At 42.6% G+C, this 18082-nt stretch overlaps 1 protein-coding gene across 2 annotated transcripts in view; it reads left to right on the top strand.

Annotated features, from left to right (window-relative positions):
* LOC126185894 (39S ribosomal protein L9, mitochondrial) overlaps window positions 1-17674 on the top strand; it is a 43674-nt gene extending 26000 nt beyond the window's left edge. For both annotated transcript variants that reach the window (XM_049928166.1, XM_049928167.1), the window contains exons 4-5: window positions 833-1033; window positions 17471-17674. In XM_049928166.1, coding sequence (XP_049784123.1) covers window positions 833-1033; window positions 17471-17599 — 330 coding nt within the window. In that variant the 3' untranslated portion in view covers window positions 17600-17674. The remainder of the gene's footprint in view (window positions 1-832; window positions 1034-17470) is intronic.
* The last annotated feature ends 408 nt before the right edge of the window (window positions 17675-18082 follow it).

Below are 18082 nucleotides of genomic sequence, written 5' to 3'. Positions count from 1 at the left end.
CTTGAAAGCTATCTTGCACCTAAACATTTGTTGATTTTCTGTATCCTTCAGCCCTCCTACATTTTCAGCAGTCCGTTATTTTGCCACATCGATGAAGAGTGTTTACAGGTTGCCAGAAAATGAGATTATTACTATAGCTATGTCATGCATGGTACTGCTCTAAATTTGTACTAAATACAGATCCTGCATATATACAATTGACTTTTGTGAAGTATGTTACTTTTCTCCCAGATGTTTGATAATTGACAGATGATAGAACCTGCTAATTATCTTTGACTGTCATTGAGCATACTTCCTGTTGTATGAATTTATAATCTGAAACTACAAAGGCATATGAATTTATAATCTGAAACTGCAAAGGCAGTGTAATTATCCAGTCTCTTACTTGGTACTCTGAGAAATATGAGGATATAATTTTTTAATTTAATTTAATTTTTTTATTTTTTATTTATTTATTTATTTTTTTGTTGAACTGAGGTCTCAAGTTTGTTACCAAAATATTGCAAAGCTTCATACATTGCTTAATTTTCAGATGAGAAAATGATGTTTTCCAAAACCAGTTAATGTGGAGAATTATTGTGGTAATAATTGAGCAATGTCTTCCTAATCTACCTTATATGGTTAATTTCACTGATCAATCTTAAAATATATAGTGCTGCCAAAAGTCACCTGTACAGCACATTGTAAATGGGAAATTTTGAATGGGATTACTTTGATAGAATGTGATGACATTCAAACCAGTACAACTGAAAACATTTTTGACTAATGATGAGACATTGTTCTTCGTAGTAATAAAAGAAAATATGTGTACTTTCTTTTGCATTTTTTTCAGACACTGGGATTCTTGTCAAACATGAATCTACCAATAATTATGAATAAAGAAGTTCCATGGACAGTGGAGCCATGGCATGTACGAGCATCGTTACGCAAACGTGGAGTGTATGTACCTGAAGCAGCTATCAAAATACCTGATAAACCAATAACTGGCCCAGACTTGGACAAGGAGGGAAAAATATTTTATGTTACTGTAACGGTAGGTACTTGCTTTAGAGTGTAGTCTGAAAACAACAGTATGAAAGATACTAAGTGTGGCTATTTTTGTAACAGTGCATCATGTAACATAACTTTTCGTGTTTTTATTGCAAGAGCATATAATTCATAATATAATGAAAAATATTGTATGGAATGAAAATAATTAAAAGAACTTACCACTAGATATTTTAAACATGATGGACCAGTCGAACAATGGTAAATCGAGGGTGGAACAACAACAATATTATTATGAGGACAGATTGCTGCTTACCATCTAGAGGATATGTTGAGTTGCAGACAGGAACATGTGAGCTTTTCAACAGGCCTTCTTCTAATGCAGAAAAACACACACACACACACACACACACACACACACACACACACACACACACATTCATGCTAGCACAACTGTCGCACATGAGACCACTGTCTCTGACCATTGAGTTCAGACTGTGAGCAACTGAGCTTGATGGGAGAAGAAAGGAGGCTGGGGCTAGGATGGGGAGGAATAGCAGGGTAGGGGTGGGGCAGGTGTATTACTGCTTGTGGGAGCATGCAGGGACATGATCAGGACAGGGTAGGACTGCTGGGTTTGAGGGGGGGGGGTGAAGAGGAAAAGGAGAGAAGTGGAGGAGGAAAAAACGACTAGAGGGTGTGTTGTGAAATAGTTAGTGCTGTAGTGGGAGCAGGGAGAGGGATAGATGGGTGAAGGGTAGGGACTAGTGAAGATTGAGGCCAGGGGGTTTTGGGAACATAGGATATAATGTATAATGCACGGAGAGTTCCCACCTGCGCAGTTCAGAAAATCTTGTGTTGGTATAGAGGATCCAAATGGCACAGGCTCTGAAGCAGTCATTGATGTGAAACACGCTGTGTTGGTCAGCATGTTCAGGAACTGGGTGGTCCGTCTGTCTCTTGGCCATAGTTTGTCGATGGCCATTCATGTGGACAGACAGCTTGTTGGTAGTCATGCCCAGGTAGTAAACAGCACTGTGTTTGCAGCTTATTTTGTAGATCACTTGGCTGCTTTCACAGGGAGCCCTAATCTCACATTAGTATCATTTCTTTCCAAAGGCCTTACGTTAGCACACTGGACACACATTTGGGAGACAACAATTTAAATCCACATGCAGCCATCATTATTTCGGCTTTCTGTGGTTTCTCTAAATTGCTTAAGGCAAATGCTGGGATGGTTCCTTCGAAAGGGCATGGCCACTTTCCTTCTCCATCCTTCCCTAGTCTGAGCTTGTGCTCTGTCCCTAATGACCTCACTGTTGACAGGATATTAAACTCTAATATCTTCCTCTTCCAAAGGTCTTATGGTTTTCCCCACTCCCATATTAAATCATGCTGTACTTGTTAAAGACTTTCCCCCTGTCTCCAGGTTCATGCAGTGGAAACACTCCACAAATCGTACCAATCAAACTCGACCCAAAGCCAATGTTGAATCCTGTGTGACTCAGTGCACTCTTCCATGCAACTGTGATTCACCCTCACTGTCTCCAAATCAACCTATGTTAACATTCCAGAATTTTTCACAATTTGAAACTTTGCCTCACAAATGTTCCCTAAATCCTCAGCAAGGAAGCTAACCTTATGTCTGCACAGAAAACCGCAGTCCACCACCTATAAACTGGTCCTGACCTTATAGTCCTATGTGCCAGCAAAGGTTTCACCACTGTAATTTTGAATCACATGGATTACATGGCGGAAGGATTCCACCAGCTTTTATATTCGTCCACCCATAAACCCTGCCACAGTGAACCCATTCCACAAATATAACAGGATTTTCAGTCTCCTCTCAACTCCTTACGCCATCCCAGAAGCTGTCCTCTGAGTCTGCTGTCTCCTCACCAGTACCATTACCCGATCTCGTACCCTGTATATGCTTCCTAAAATCCATAAACCCTACCGTCCAGGATACCCCACTGAGCCAGTTACTGCGCCTCCTGAGAGAATTTCTGCTCTCTTGGACCAACACCTTCAGCCTATTACCTGTAACCTATCCTCTTATGTCAAAGACACCAACTATATCCTCCACTTAGTCTCCACAGTTCCTGTTCCTTTACCACATGACACCATGCTCTTCACTAATGATGCCACCTCCCTCAACACTAACATTCATAATGCCCCAGTTTAGGTCTGTGAATGCCTCAGTGTGACCTTTGGTATATTTGTAGAACAACTGCTCATCACTACAGATGTAATGGCCACAGGTTGCTAGGCTGTATGGAAGAGACTTCTTGGTATGGAATGGGTGGCAGCTGTCAAAGTGGAGGTATTGCTGGTGGTTAGTAGGTTTGATACGGACAGAGTTACTGACGCAGCAACCCTGAGCAATCTTTCCCAATGCCTGACTGATCCCAAACCTACAGCCTCATTCCTGGTCACCACAACCAACTGAATCCTCACCCATAATTAAAAGGCATCACCTACCGATAAATCCATGGTAACAGCAATGGGCACCCACATAGCACCATCCTATTGATGGGCCATCTGGAGGAATCCTTCCTAACCACTCAGAATCTAAGACCCCCAAATGGTTCAGATGCATTATGATATCTTAGTGATCTGGAAGGACACTCTCTCCACATTCCTCCAGAATCTCAACACTTTCTCTCTCATTTGCTTCATCTGGTCCTCCTCAACACAAGAGGCCACCTTCCTCAGTATTGTCCTCCGCTCAAAGATTGCTAAGTCAGTACCTCTGTCCGTATCAATCCTACTAACCTCCAGCAATACCTCCACTTCAACAGCTGCCACCCATTCCATACCAAGAATTCTCTTCCATACAGCCTACCAACCTGTGGCCAGCACATCTGTAGTGATGAGCAGTTCTCCAAATATACCAAGGGTCACACTGAGGCCTTCACAGACCTAACCCTCCCAACCTTGTACAGAAACAGATCTCCCATGCCTTGTCTCTCCAGTCATCTACCACCTCCCACAATCCCACTGTCTGGCCACAAAGTAGCACCCCTCTTGTAACTCAGTGCAACCCAGGACTTCAGCAACTGGATCACACTCTCTGCCAGGGTTTCGATTACCCCTTGTCGTGTCCTGAACCAAGGAATGTCCTACCCCTATCCTTCCCACCCCTGCCACAGTGTGGTATTCTGTTGCCCACTGAACCTACGCAATATCCTTGTTCACCCCTGTTCCACCAGTGCTCCCAACCCCTTGCATCACGGCTCTTATCTGTGTAATAGACCTAGATGCAAGACTGTTGGACCATCCAGTTGCAGAACCTGCTGCCCAACACAGTGTGCTTCACTTCAGTGACTACTTCACAGCCTCTGCCATCTGGATCTTCCCTACCAACATCAGCTTTTCTGAAATGCGCAGATAGGAATACTACCTGCAATATGTTCTATATTCCTGCAACCTCCCTGGCCTCAACCATCACCAGCACCTGCCCTTCACCCAGCTGTCCTCTGCCCTTCACCCAGCTGTCCTCTGCCCAGCTCCCACTCAAGCACTACACAACCTTCTATTTCACCAATGCACTCACTAGTCTTCTTCCCTTCCTCTACTTCTCTCCTTTTTCATCCCCCCCCCCCTCCTCCCCACCCTCAAACCTCCTGGCTACACCTAATAGTACTATCCTGCATGTTTCCATAATCAGCACTACATCCTCCCCCAACCACAGCCCTACTAACCCCCTCCCCCCTCCATGCCCCAGCCTCCTCCATAGCCCCCTCTCTCCCCCAATCCAGATTGTGCCTCCCATCAGGCACAGTTGCTCACAGTCTGGCCCCAGTGGCCCGAGACAGTGGTCATGTGTGTGTAAGTTGTGCTTGCTTGAATATTAGTGAGTTTTCTATGTTAGAAGAAGGCCTTTTGGCCGAAAGCTCACATATGCAGCAGTCTTCTCGTTGTCTGCAGCTGAACATCTCCTCTATATGGTGAGTGTGAGTAGCAATCTATCCTTTACATAATATTGATTGATGGCTGCCAGACAGACAAATAAAAAGGTTGTTATTACTGTTAAGCTACTGAACTTTTGTTCACCTGTGGTGCATAGTCCAATATCTCTCTCACCCCCTTTCTCTCTCCTTCCCTCCCTCCCTCTCCCCCTTCCTCTCTCTTTCCTACCCCCTCTCTCCCTTTCTCCCTCTTTCCCTCCCCCTCTCTCCCTGTTTTCCTCCCCCCCCTCTCTCTCTTCTCTCTGTTGTGAGAGAAATGAGTGAAGCAGGGGGTTAAGAATTTATGTATGACTCCCAGAGGCTAGTAGATGAAGTTACAGGAAAGGGGAAGGATTGAGATGCTAAAGAGAAAACTACCTTAAAATGAGTTAAATAAGGGCAAGAAAAGTAATACAAAATGACGAAGTAGCATAAGGGACACAAGAGGCAGAAAATTGTGAAAATGTCTTCAGCGCAGTTATTGGGTAGGGGGAGAGGGAGGAGGAGGGGCAACTCCATATAACAGCAGTCACAAGGCAGTTGTTGACAGTACCTTTATATGGTGTTGATTATGCTCTTTAACTGACCTCTGATTATAATATTGACTAATATTTGATGGTGACTGTCAGTACTAGTGTATTTTCATGTAGATTTTGCTTTCTCGTCTTAGGATGCACAGGTACTCCTGTGAAAATTGTTTCAACAGGCAGCCATCTAACATACAGCAATCATTGGTGCTCCCTACCCATTTAAAAGAAAATTTAAATCTTACATCATTAACGACTCCTCTCACAAAGAGTCTTGTTATTTATGTTCAGGGATTAAATATTTATGTTAGCTAATGGACAGGTAGCATTGTTCTTTGTAGAGCTGCATGACAAGTGGTATTGTGTTGTAAACAGTCCTCTGTAACGACGAGGCCACATGTGAAGACCCAGTGCCGAAACCCAGACACTTGCCAACACCTGCTGACTCAGCACTTAAACCATGCCACTGGCTCTTGCAGATACAACCTGGTCGTTGAGACAATAATTGACATTTTGAGATGATTCAGTGGTACTTAACAGTCTGTGTACATGACATCATCTGCAGAAGAAAAATTACCTTGTCGTGTATAAAAGCTGCCTGTCTGGCCAGCTTGGAAGTGTTGGAGGAGTAAGAATTAGGTAGAGATTCCAGATAAAAATATTCAATGTGGGGACAGTCTTTTGACTTAGCTGCACAGCAGCACAGTAGGGAGGAAATTGAAAGATAATTCGAAAAATACCCGAAGTTGTTTAATCTGCCCTGTGTCTGAAAGTAAGTTCCTTTATTGTTTTTGAAAGAGAAAATGGTATACTTGGTGACACAAATGAATGCCACATGAATCGACACCCATTGCTAGTTCAACAATGGAAGGGGTGTCAGTGGAGGAGGAATGATTAGCTGGAGTAGAGAAGAGAGAGTAGCAGCTGAGCAGTGTGCCTGGAGTTATTTGAGTGCGCATCACAATGACAGATGAATGTGTACTGAAAATGTGGTCATGAATGGAAGTGCCTGCTTTATCTGGTATGAATGGGCATTTGATACTAGTGTGTCCATAATCAATGAATGCCTACAGAGCATTATGGTGAAGAGATCATGTCGTGTCAAATGATTGGTCATTGGTATCTGTTGCATGTTCAGAGAAGGACTTTCTCCTGTTTCCTGCATTGAAAGCTGCACTCTCAGGATGTCACTTCCAAATCAATGCTGAGGTGGATCAGGGTGTGTGTGTGTGTGTGTGTGTGTGTGTGTGTGTGTGTGTGTGTGTGTTTGTGTTCATTGCATCCCAGGGCACAGAGTTATACGAAAGTGGTTTCTTCAAACTGATTCCAAGCTGCAGCAGGTGCCTTACTGTTGGTGGTGACTATGTTGAAAAATAATGCAAGGTGTATTGTTCATGATGCCACGGTGTATTTCTTTTTTACAATGAAGTTTCCTTGTGGTTGAGCCCCCTTGATGGAAAATGAAGAATTAGGTAAGGAATGTCCCTCGTAATTATACCAAAAAAGGCCCCAGACAGTAGTAACGCTTATGTACAGGGTGTATCAAAAAAATGTATACACACTTTGAAGCGTCATAGAAAATTTATTTCCTATTCTACAATGTTCAATTTCTGGAAATGGAAAGCTTAAAGTCCAACTGGAAAAATAAATGTGATTAATGTTCAAACTGGTGGCCTTCAGCATCAATACATTTCTGAGTACCAGTCACCCCTGATTCCATACATCGTACCAAAGTGTCCAATGAGATTTCTGCGCACACTGCCTGAATCTCATTCCAAAGTGTGTCCAGGTTGTGTGGTTTACGTTTGTACACCTCATCTTTTACTGTGCCCCATATGAAGAAATCTAGCGGCGTGAGGTCTGGAGAGTGTGCAGGAAACTTGATTGGTCCCCTGTGTCCTATCCACTGGCCTGGCACATTGTGATCCAGGTATGCTCGTACGTCCCTATGATAGTGCGGCGGGGTGCCATCTTGTTGGAAATAAAACTCATCATTACAGTATAATGCACGAATGGCAGGGAATATGGAGTCAGCAAGCATTGTTAGGTATGTTTCTCCAGTAACAGTACCTTCAAAGCGGAGAGGCCCAATGAGTCCCCTTGCAGAGAAACCACACTACCCATTTACACCATGCAAATTCACAGCCTTTTCGACTGTAATGTGAGGATTATCCTCAGCCCAGTACACACAATTGTGCGTATTGACATTTCCATTGAGTTTGAATTGGGCTTCATCTGACCAAATTATGCTACCCATAAATCCCGGTTCACGTCTCACCATCTCCTGAACCCATTCACAAAATTCTAACCTTCGATCTGGATCGTCGTCACTTAGCTGTGGCACCAGCCTTGGAATGTACACATGAAACTTGCCTTTCTTCAGAATGTGTGGCACACTACTAGCACTTACATTACTCTCACGTGCCGCTTGCCTTGAAGATTTTTGAGGTGAACGCTGAAACAGTTTCAAGACCACAGTTGTGGAATCATTACTTGTAGCTGTATGAGGTCACCCTGATCGACCTTTATACACATAACACACTGTTCCATGAACTTCGAATTTGTCGTAGACGTGTGTTAACCTTGAAGGTGGTTCTGTACCATACTCGCTTCTCCACTGTCTTTGAACCGCAGCTACATTCTCAAATTTCCAGTACCACCTCATTATCTGCTTCCGTGCTTCAAAGCTCAAACGCACGTCCACCATGTTGCAGTTACTTCCTTGCCACTGCTGCCACCTGTTGAAGAAACATAACATTACTTTCTCACAGATACTTAACCTTGTAGAACGGGAAATAAATTGTCTATGACAGTTCAAAGTGTGTATACATTTTTTTGACGCACCCTGTATTTGTTATGATTGCAGGTATTTAAATCGAAAGATAGGTATAGACATGCACCCAAAAACAATTTATATTATCATGTGACACAAGCAGTCATGCCGTGGAGGTCATTGTGAGTCAGGAAATTGAAAGAGATCATCAAGTACCTTATGCTCCTAGGCAGCTAAATTAGGTAGTGAAAAACTACTCATCTACTGAAAAAGAGATGCTCAGTTTGATCTATGGAATCACATATTTTGGTTGATACTTGTCTGGTCAATGTCTTAAAGCTGTGACACATCATGCAGCACTGAAGTGGCCTGTTGGTGTTAAGGATCTGTCTGTCCACTTGACTCTGTAGGCTTTATGGTTAAGTGAGTTCGATTTAGAAGCCAACATAGTCTTGGGAAGGCTCGTAGTAATGCAGACACGTTGACAAGATACATACTATGGTATGTATTGCTATATCTACAGAGGAGTGGTGAAAAGCTGCTGACCAGGATTTTCAGCATTTTGCAAAGTGAACTCAGTTCATTATATGAACAAACAAGGTATGGTTAGTGCATAGTTGAGCCAGCAAGTTTACACCTATCTCTCTATGGCTCTGTCATGGCAGGGCATGGAGGCTGATGACCTTCAGAATGACGCATTGCGGGAAATATTGGTGGCGAACGCAGAAGAAGCATGTGATACAGCATGTCAAAAACTGTGTACCATACTTGCAAAGGGCTGAGCTAAGTCGTCAACAGATTACATGCAGAGGTTACACGAGGCTAGCAGACTATTCCAAATGATCACTAGGGATATTCTTGGTTCCTGTAAACAGAATTTTGCTAAGAGATTGAAGGGTGTACAGTGTCCCAGAACAGAAGGTGTGCATAAGGGAAAAGCCAAGTACTCAAGTACCCTCCTCAACAAGTGGATTATGTTGACTGATCTGTACATCTCAGAAAGGAAAAAGGATAAGTTTGTTGTACAGTATGAAGGGTTTTATCAAGTAATTGAAATAACGTGCCTGGTTAATGTAGAGTTAACAACTCTCAACTCCTGCCAGTGTTGTACATGTAGGGTGAGTCTGTCCAATTAAGAAAACCCCTGAGGCACTGCCTCAGTTGCCGGCAGCTCCTTCAAAAGAGGGCAGGGAAGTGACAAGGAAAAAAGGTAAGGCAGGCAAACGGAACAAGATACTCTTGTGGTTACTGCAATGTTCCTATACACCCAAGGCCACGATGTGGTCTTGTGAGCTAAATTATTGACTGCCTTGTCTTCTAGGATGCAAAAATATGTGTGTTTTATCTGTGCCTTTGTCAGTGTTTGTTATTGGTATATTTACAGTGGAAACATAGTGTAATTAATTTAGTTTGTTGGGGTTACATCAGTGTTATGTAGTGCATTATGTTGCTTATTTTATGAACTGTGTGTTTGGTGTAGCAGTAGCTACCTGTCCGATGCAGACTCGCAATAGGAAGTAAGTTGTCATTGATTGCAAATGTGTACATGCATGTGAGTTAGTCTTGGGTATTTAGCTTCAAATTTAAAGATTCTTTTCTGAATTGTATTGTTTTCTGAGTTGATTTGTTCATTAAAGATGATGGGGGGAGTGAGGAAATTCTTGTGACAGAGTACACGAGGAACTGCTGGTAATGGGAGGCAGGAACTCCTGTGCAATGTTCTCCATCTTGGAGCTGCTGCAGAGCCAGGCAGGAAGCCCCTTGCACTGTTCTCTATCTTGGAGCTGCTGCAATGCCAGGCTGAGTGTGTTACTGTCTGCCACACAAAACTAATACATACCACGATCACGTGAGCTCAACTTGTTCTGCATTGAGGCACCTACATTTGAGTGGCCAAGTGAGGTAATTGTAGGTAAAAATGAGTTGTGCCAAAAAGATAGCTCATATTGCCTCTTTTCAGTAGCAGATACTGTAGTCATCAGCTGTACCTACTACAGCCAAGGATGCCTTGGTAGTACACAATGTTTAGAACTACAAGGGCAAGATTTGCTGATCAATAGCACCAGCTGCAATATTTATGAACCCACCTGCCAGTTACTCACCACCATCTCCGGAATCATAACTCTGACACCACCTATGAACCTTCCCTTTGAAATTTTACGTAAAGAAAACCTATCTTATTTAAATCTTACTTAAGACCTGACCCTTCTGGCAGTCACATTTATCATGTTTATTGCTACTTCAAGCATAAAATTGACCATATCCCACCCTTACTGTCTTTTGATGCTAATAGTGTCGGCTCAAGTAAGGAAATGACGAAGGCTTGGAGAATTGAAATGATGTAGTGCAGAAATCAAGAATCAGAGAAATGTGTCTGAGCCCATAAAAGTGAAATAGCTAACTGTATAATAAAGATGGCAGCTAAACTAGAATTTGTACTCTGGGCTTGTGTTTTGATTGGGAATTTAAAGAGAGTGAAGCGTAAGGTAACAGTGTCTTGGTTTCACCCAGGCTTTAGCCAATCATGAGTTCTTTGTGTTGAATTATTTCAAGAGGGGGGGGAGTCTAGCGGTACAGGGAGAAGCCAGGCCCGATGTTGATATCCAGGCGCTTGTTGGCACTTGCTAGCTCAGCAGTTACATCATGCCAGTGGCGCTGCAACTGTGACGCAGGTGCTGGGGCAATACACAGTGTTTCGAGACTATTTGGTGGTACTTGGCAGGCCACGTACTTGACCTCAGCTGCGGCAAGACCTATCTTATTATGTATAAAAGCTGACCATTTGACCAGGCTGGGCACACTACCATAGCTGAGCTTTGAATCAGCATCAGCTGTGAGTTGGCACCTGCAGTGAGGCCGCCAGTGTTCTTCCACATTTCAACTGGACAGTCAGCTGGTGGTCCAGCCTCAGGTTGGATGGACTGAGTGTCAAGCTAGTGTCCTCTCAACTCTGAGCCACTGGGGCTCACCAGTGCCAGTCAACACCCTCCAGCCATTGGTCTGAGACTTGATCCCAGGCAATGCAACTGCCAACTGCTGTGCTGAGTGTTGGCTCAGTTGGGCCACTGTTATGAGGACAGAGGTGGTGCCTCCTGACATGTTACCAGGCCTGAATAATGCACATCTAGTAAGGTCGCCACCGAGCCAGATTGACGAAAACACTGGCGCCAACATCGACGCATCATTGCCTGCCCACCTTAGCCTTGGTTCACCAATAGCCTCCGTCGCCCATCCCTATGGGCCGTATACCTAAGTCTGTACAACTTACAAGTCAATAAATTATTTGTCGCAACACCCTGCCTTCATTTTCTACATCTTATCTCCATCAGAGAACTAGTTATCCACACCCAGCCCACGACCTTTACACCTCTGTTGTTACAGGTGTAGGTAACTATTTCATTTGAAAATTATTAATGTGTTCATGCAAATAAGTTTCCAGTAGGTGATAAACATACAAATTTAGTTTCTGAGATATTTTTCTATTTAGTTAATGTATACATTGAATCACTTCCCATTCCTGAAGGTTCTTTTCCTTGATAAAATTTATGGAATGTGATGTGCAAATGAATGAATTGTTCAGTATTTGACATCTAATTCTCAAAGCAGTTTTTGAGTTATTTCAGTGATAACCAAATCCTGTGTCTACAGTGATTAATTGGTGAGCTTGCTAAGCTGTACTTTTCTCAGTCTGTACATTAAAGCTTGTTATGTGGTATCTTTAGCTTTAGCATTGTTTCTGTGTATCACAGACAGGTGTGTGGGTAATTCATTACTTATCTTTGAACATTCGGATCAGAATCTCCATTAAATCCAAATAATTGAAATGCAGCAGTCTGTACCAACTTTCAGTCATTGTATTACACACTCTCTCACTTGAACATTTGTTCTCAAAATTTCTTGTTTGCTTTCCACAATCACTATCCAGTAAACACATGAAAACATAGAACCATTTGACTTAACTTATACAGATGTCTAGTTAAGCAATGAAAAATCCAGGATGGAATAACGACAATATTATGGGAAGGATAGTTGCTACTCACCATATTACGGAGATGCTGAGTCGCAGATAGGCACAACAAAAAGACTGTCAAACAAAGCTTTCAGCCAGACAAGCCTTCATCAAATTAGACAAAATGTGACCATGCAAACACACACACACACACACACACACACACACACACACACACATTTGAGCTTTTAGCCAATAGGCCATCTTCTAAAGTAGAAAACAACACACATTGACACAAGCACAACTCACTCACACATGACCACTGTCTCTGGCCTCAGTGGCTTGTGTGAATGAATGTGTTCTTTCTACTTTAGAAGAAGGTATTTTGTCCAGAAATTCAAATTTGTAGCACTCTTTTTGTTGTGTCTGTCTGTCACTGAGCACCTCTTCCATATGGTGAGTAGCTATCTATCTTTTTCTGTTGTCAAATGTATAGTTAAATCAAACAATGGAAACTACAGCTAGGAATATCAACAGTGTAGGAAAAGACAGATTGCATCTTACTATAAAGAAGACACATCAAATTGCAGATAGGCCCAATTAAAAGACACTCACATATAGCTTTTGGTAACAACCTTCGCCAGTAAAACAAACACACACACCCACACACAAAAGCAAGCACACCTTGTAGTGCCTCGAGAATTTTGGGGTAAATTCTAGAGACACTCGTATTTCACCGTCTCGAACACATGATATTTGAAGGATGAGTGTGTGAGGATGGAAATGTGTCTAATGCATCACGGTTTATGTGTGTGCTGGACAGGCGTGTGTTACGAGAAGACTAAAGTTGTGGCAGTCTATCGGCATTGACAAGTGGTGGCTGCGCATGCCTTGGAAGCCGTATGTCCAGTACAAAGAGTAATCAAGGGCTACTCTTTGGCAGTAAAATAGTAGTGACTGTTGGGAACAAACGAAATATGTTTTATATATGGACTCATATACTCTGTTGTTTGACTTGCTAGGAGCAAGAACTGTTTTGAAAAGGGTTATTAAAACCAAACGAGACTGTAAGGATGTATGTCAAGTACTAAGGTTTTCCAGACTGGGTTGATGTGAGAGACTTGAAAGTGCATGTGAAACTTGTGTAGTTGTTTTATTGTGAAGAAGAAAATATAGCAAAGTTGATATTAAAGTATTCTGAGAGTAAAAAATCATTTCAAAAGTAGAGAAGTAGTTTAGTATCATTTCCCTAACCAGCACGAAATCTTTGGAGAAGAAGCATTGTGAAGATTGACGCAGCCGTCTGTCCTGAGAAGGTCGGCTGCACACAATATGTAAATTACCCACGAGAGACGTGTGAGTCTTGCACCCCAGTACCACACAGTCTTCTCGTCAGGAAAATGTTAGAACCTCACGCACACACAACTGCTAGCTCCAGCATCTCAGACCGGAATGCAACATCACGTGGGATGGAGGGAGCAGGAAAGGGGTATGGTTAGTAGTGTATAAGTGTGGAGAAAGACGAACGCTGTCTGGTGGAGTGTGCAGGGACTAGAATACCAACAGGCGCAGTGTCAGGAGGTTGTGGGGCAGGGAGGTGGGGGAAAAAAGGAGCAAAAAAGGAGAGGAGCAGGGAATCATAGGAATGCTTTAGCAGAGGACTGCAAGTAAACAGGGTTGGAGAGCAGAATGGGCAGGAGATGATAGGACAGAGGGAATGGAAACTGTTGGATGAAGGGTGTGGGGACAGTATCTTAACATAGGTTGAGGCCGGGATAATTATGGGAGCAGAGAATGTGCTGTAAGGATAACACCCAGTTCAGAAAAGCTGTTGGCGTAGGGAAGGATCCAGATGGCTTGGGGCTTGGGTAGTGAAGCAGATGTTGAAATCGAGTGTGTTATGTTCAGCTGCATGTTGTGCCAAAGGGTTGTCTACTTTGCTCTTGGCCACAGTTTGGCAATGGCCATTCATCCTGATGGACAGCTGGTTGATAGTCGTAACAATATAAAAAGCTGTGTAATGACTGCAGAAGAGCTGGTAAATGACATGGCTGCTTTTGCAGGTAGCCCAGCCCTGATGTGGTAGGATAAACCTGTGATAGGACTGGAATACGAAGTGCTGGGTGGGTGGATTGGGCAGGTCTGCTGGATCTTCCACAGGGATATGATCCATGTGCCATGGGATTGGGAGTGGTAGTGGCAGCATAGGGATGAACTAGGATGTTGTGGAGGTTGGGTGGCCAATGGAACACCAATTCAGGAATGGTGTAATCGAAGCCCTGGCTCTTCGGGATGGTGGGAGGATTGGGAGTGTGAGGGGAAGTGGTATGGGAGATCTGTTTGCAGACTAGGTCAGGGGGACAGTGCTTGTCTGTGAAGGTCTTGATGAGGCCCCCAGCATAGTGAGCAAGGGATCTTTTGTCAGTGCAGATATGCTGTCCCCGGGTGGCCAGGGATTTCTTTTGGTGTGAATGGGACGACAGCTGTCAAAATGCAGGTACTGTTGTTAGTTTTATTGTGCACAGAGGTGTTCATGAGTCCATCAGAGAGGAGGAGGTCAGCATCTAGGAGGGTGGTATGCTGGATTGAGGAGGGAAGCGGATGGGAGAGAAGGTGTTGAGGTTGTCAAGGAATGAAGGTAGGATGTCTTGGCCCTGAGTCCAGAGCATGAAGATTTCACCAGTGAACCTGAACCAGTCTAGGGGTTGGTGTTTTGAGAGGCTAGGATGGTTTCCTCTGTGTGGCCCATAAAAAGATTGGCATAGGAGGGTGACACGCAGGTGCCCATGGCTGAGCCACAGATTTGTTTACATAACCTTCCCTTCAAATGAGAAGAAGTTATGGATTAGGCTAAAGTTAGTAAGGTGTAGGTAAAGGTATAGGTGACGTTACATTCTAGCCTGAGATGTTGGAGTTGGCAGTTGTGTGTGCATGAGGTGTGCTTGCTTATGCATGTGTGAATGGTGTGTGTATCTCTCTTTTACTGGTGACAGCTGCAGCTGAAAGATTTATGTGAGTGTCTTTTAATTGTGCCTGTCTGCAACTTGACATGTATTCTTTTCGGTAAGCAGCAATCTGTCTCTTCGTACACTGCAAATGTATAGCTATAAATTTATGATGATGGCGAAATCATCCTTTGGCACATCTGGTTGAGAGCTAAAATTTGCATAGTTGCTATTGCTTAAATTTGGGGTAAGAAGAGCATTAGATATATCAGTTAGTGACTTTTCAGATATTTCATAAGATTCACAGCTTTTTCTCAAAGGTAAGCAACAGCTGTATATACAGAGGGTGTGGCACTTCTCATTCCCACTGTTAGATATTTAACTGTAAATATATTAATAATTTCTCAAATCCACATTATTTAAAAGCATCCATTATCTTTGTGACTGTGTGAAGATTCCAGATGAGACCTAGAAATTGTTATAACTTTCGCTGCTAATATGCAATTTAGTGTAATGCTGTTATTGTGTAGATTGGTCACCATTGCCAGTGGGCCCTCACTGAGGACAGTACGATCCCGTAGGTTAGTGGCTCATATATCAGCTTTTTGCCCTCGTCTGACCACCTGTGCCATGGGCAGGCACTCAAGCTGAAACAGCCTACTCTAGAATATTCAGTGAAATGAAAACTTTATTTAGTTTTTCCCTGCTTAGTTGCGTGGCAACTGATCATAATTTGTAACATTTCACAAATATTTTCTGTTATCAGACAGTAAAATCTGATAATTCACGCGGACAGAGCTTAGGTATTAAATCTACTTATTATCTCGAACTACAAACAGCAATAGTAGTTTTTAAGAGGTTATCGTGTTAGGAATTGTTATGAAGAGACTGTTAAATTTACATTTGGGAATTATGTCTAGAATGAACAGTAATTAGATTCCAAAAAAGATAGAAACATTTATTACAAACTATGAAGGACATTCAATAAGTAATATAACATATTTTTTCTCCCCCAGTTTCAGTTCAAAAACATGGAATTTGTTGTGGGTCTTCGTGGAATATTTCTGCTTCAATCCCTATAGTTCCACGAAGTTCTAGTAGGTAGTGGCACTATATGCACCCTTACAAAATGGCGTTTGTAATGGTGGTGTGTTCAAAGTAGAGAGCTGTCATTGAGTTTCTTTTGGCAGAAAACCAGAGCCTCACAAATACAAATAGACAATTGCAGAATGTTTACAGAGATCTGGTACTGAACAAAAGCATGCTGAGTTATTGGGCAAGGCATTTTTCATCATCACAACTAGATTGCACAAAGCTGTCTGATATCTTGAGTCCCTACTGGCTGCACCCACCTGTGACTCCTGCAGTGTTGGAACTTGCAGACACTCATTCGAGGTGATTGACAGGTCACAATCAGACACATCGCAGCACAACTGGATGTTTCTGCTGACACACTTGTCCACCAGTTGCGGTACCCAAAAGTGCGTGCCCACTGGGTTTCTTACCACCTAACAGAAGACCATAAAGAGCAATGAAAGACTATCTGTGCAGACTTGCTTGTGCGGACTTGCTTGCTTTCAAACATCATCACGGGCAATGAAATAGGGGTTCATCATTTCAAACTGGAAACAAAACAGCAACCAAGGAGTGGTACCACATCACCTCTCCTCTGAAGAAAAAGTTGAAAGCCATACCCTCAGCCAATAAAGTCATGGCAACAATTTTCTGGAACTCTTGATGGGGCTATTCTGTTTGATGTCCTCCCTCATGGTGCAATGATCAACTCTGAAATGTATTGTGCTACCCTCATGGAATTGAAGAAATGACTTCAGCGTGTACGTCGCTACAAAAATGCAAACTAACTTTTCCTTCTAAGTGACAATGCAAGGCCTCACACAAATCTGCAGACCTGAGAGGAGCCCACAAAACTTCATTGGACTGTTCTTCCTCATCCACCCTATAGCCTGGATCTTGCACCTTCTGACTGTTTGGCCCCGTGGAGGATGCACTCCATGAGAAGTAGTACTAGGATGATGGGGAGGTTATTTATGCAGCACGATTTTGGCTCCAGTGTCAACTAGTAGAGTGGTACCATGTGTACATAGAGGTCCTCCCAGTAAGGTGGCATAAGGCGATTGCGTTGAATGGATTTTGTGTTGAAAAATATAGTTTTGTTGCCAGAAGAGTGGGGAATAAAGTGGTGTATTGGAATCTTGAATAAAACCAACATACTGTCTGAAAAGGGTTGCATTACTTATTAATTGAACACCCTTCGTACTGGTACAAATAACTGCTTTTGTATTCATTGAGAAATTTTACTTTGTGTACGTTCTTTCCAGATAAATGGCCGGGAGAAGGTTGATGTCAAATGCCGGATCCATCATTGGAGCACCAAACTTAGTGACCGATTGCCATATGTTCCAGAGTATTGGAACTTACCTGATGTCCCAGTTTTGGAGCAGTCTTGAGTACTTTTATAGCACCGAATAATTGAAAATTGTATCTATTGTGATAACTGCAAAATAAAACAAAATTTTAATATTCATGCATTTTGTGCACTAGGAAGAAAATGTTTCAAGCTTTTTCCCTCCATATCCCAAGTTTCATTGTGATTAGTTATATTTGGGTAAATATTCTTCAAATGTTCACTTAAAGTCTGATTTCTCTTAGTGTGAGTAAAGAACTGTTCTATCACAGGAATAAATCATCACATCAATAAACACAGAACAGTTATATATCATGCTCAGTATGTGTTTTTTGGAATGTTTCCCCACTGCCTGCTTTGAAATCAAATGTGTAAACAAGGAAATTGTTGTGCAGGACATGGTTAATCCAGATTGAGTTTATAAGTAGTTTCTTAAGTGGAATACAATGGTTTTTACTAAAGAGGTTAACCAAAGTTTTCGTATAGGTTGATTGAAGCTGTTCTTAAAATAGACCAAGGTTTTCTA

Source organism: Schistocerca cancellata, chromosome 1, assembly GCF_023864275.1.
Source record: "Schistocerca cancellata isolate TAMUIC-IGC-003103 chromosome 1, iqSchCanc2.1, whole genome shotgun sequence".
NCBI lineage: Eukaryota > Metazoa > Arthropoda > Insecta > Orthoptera > Acrididae > Schistocerca > Schistocerca cancellata.
This window is presented reverse-complemented; position numbering and strand designations above follow the sequence as displayed.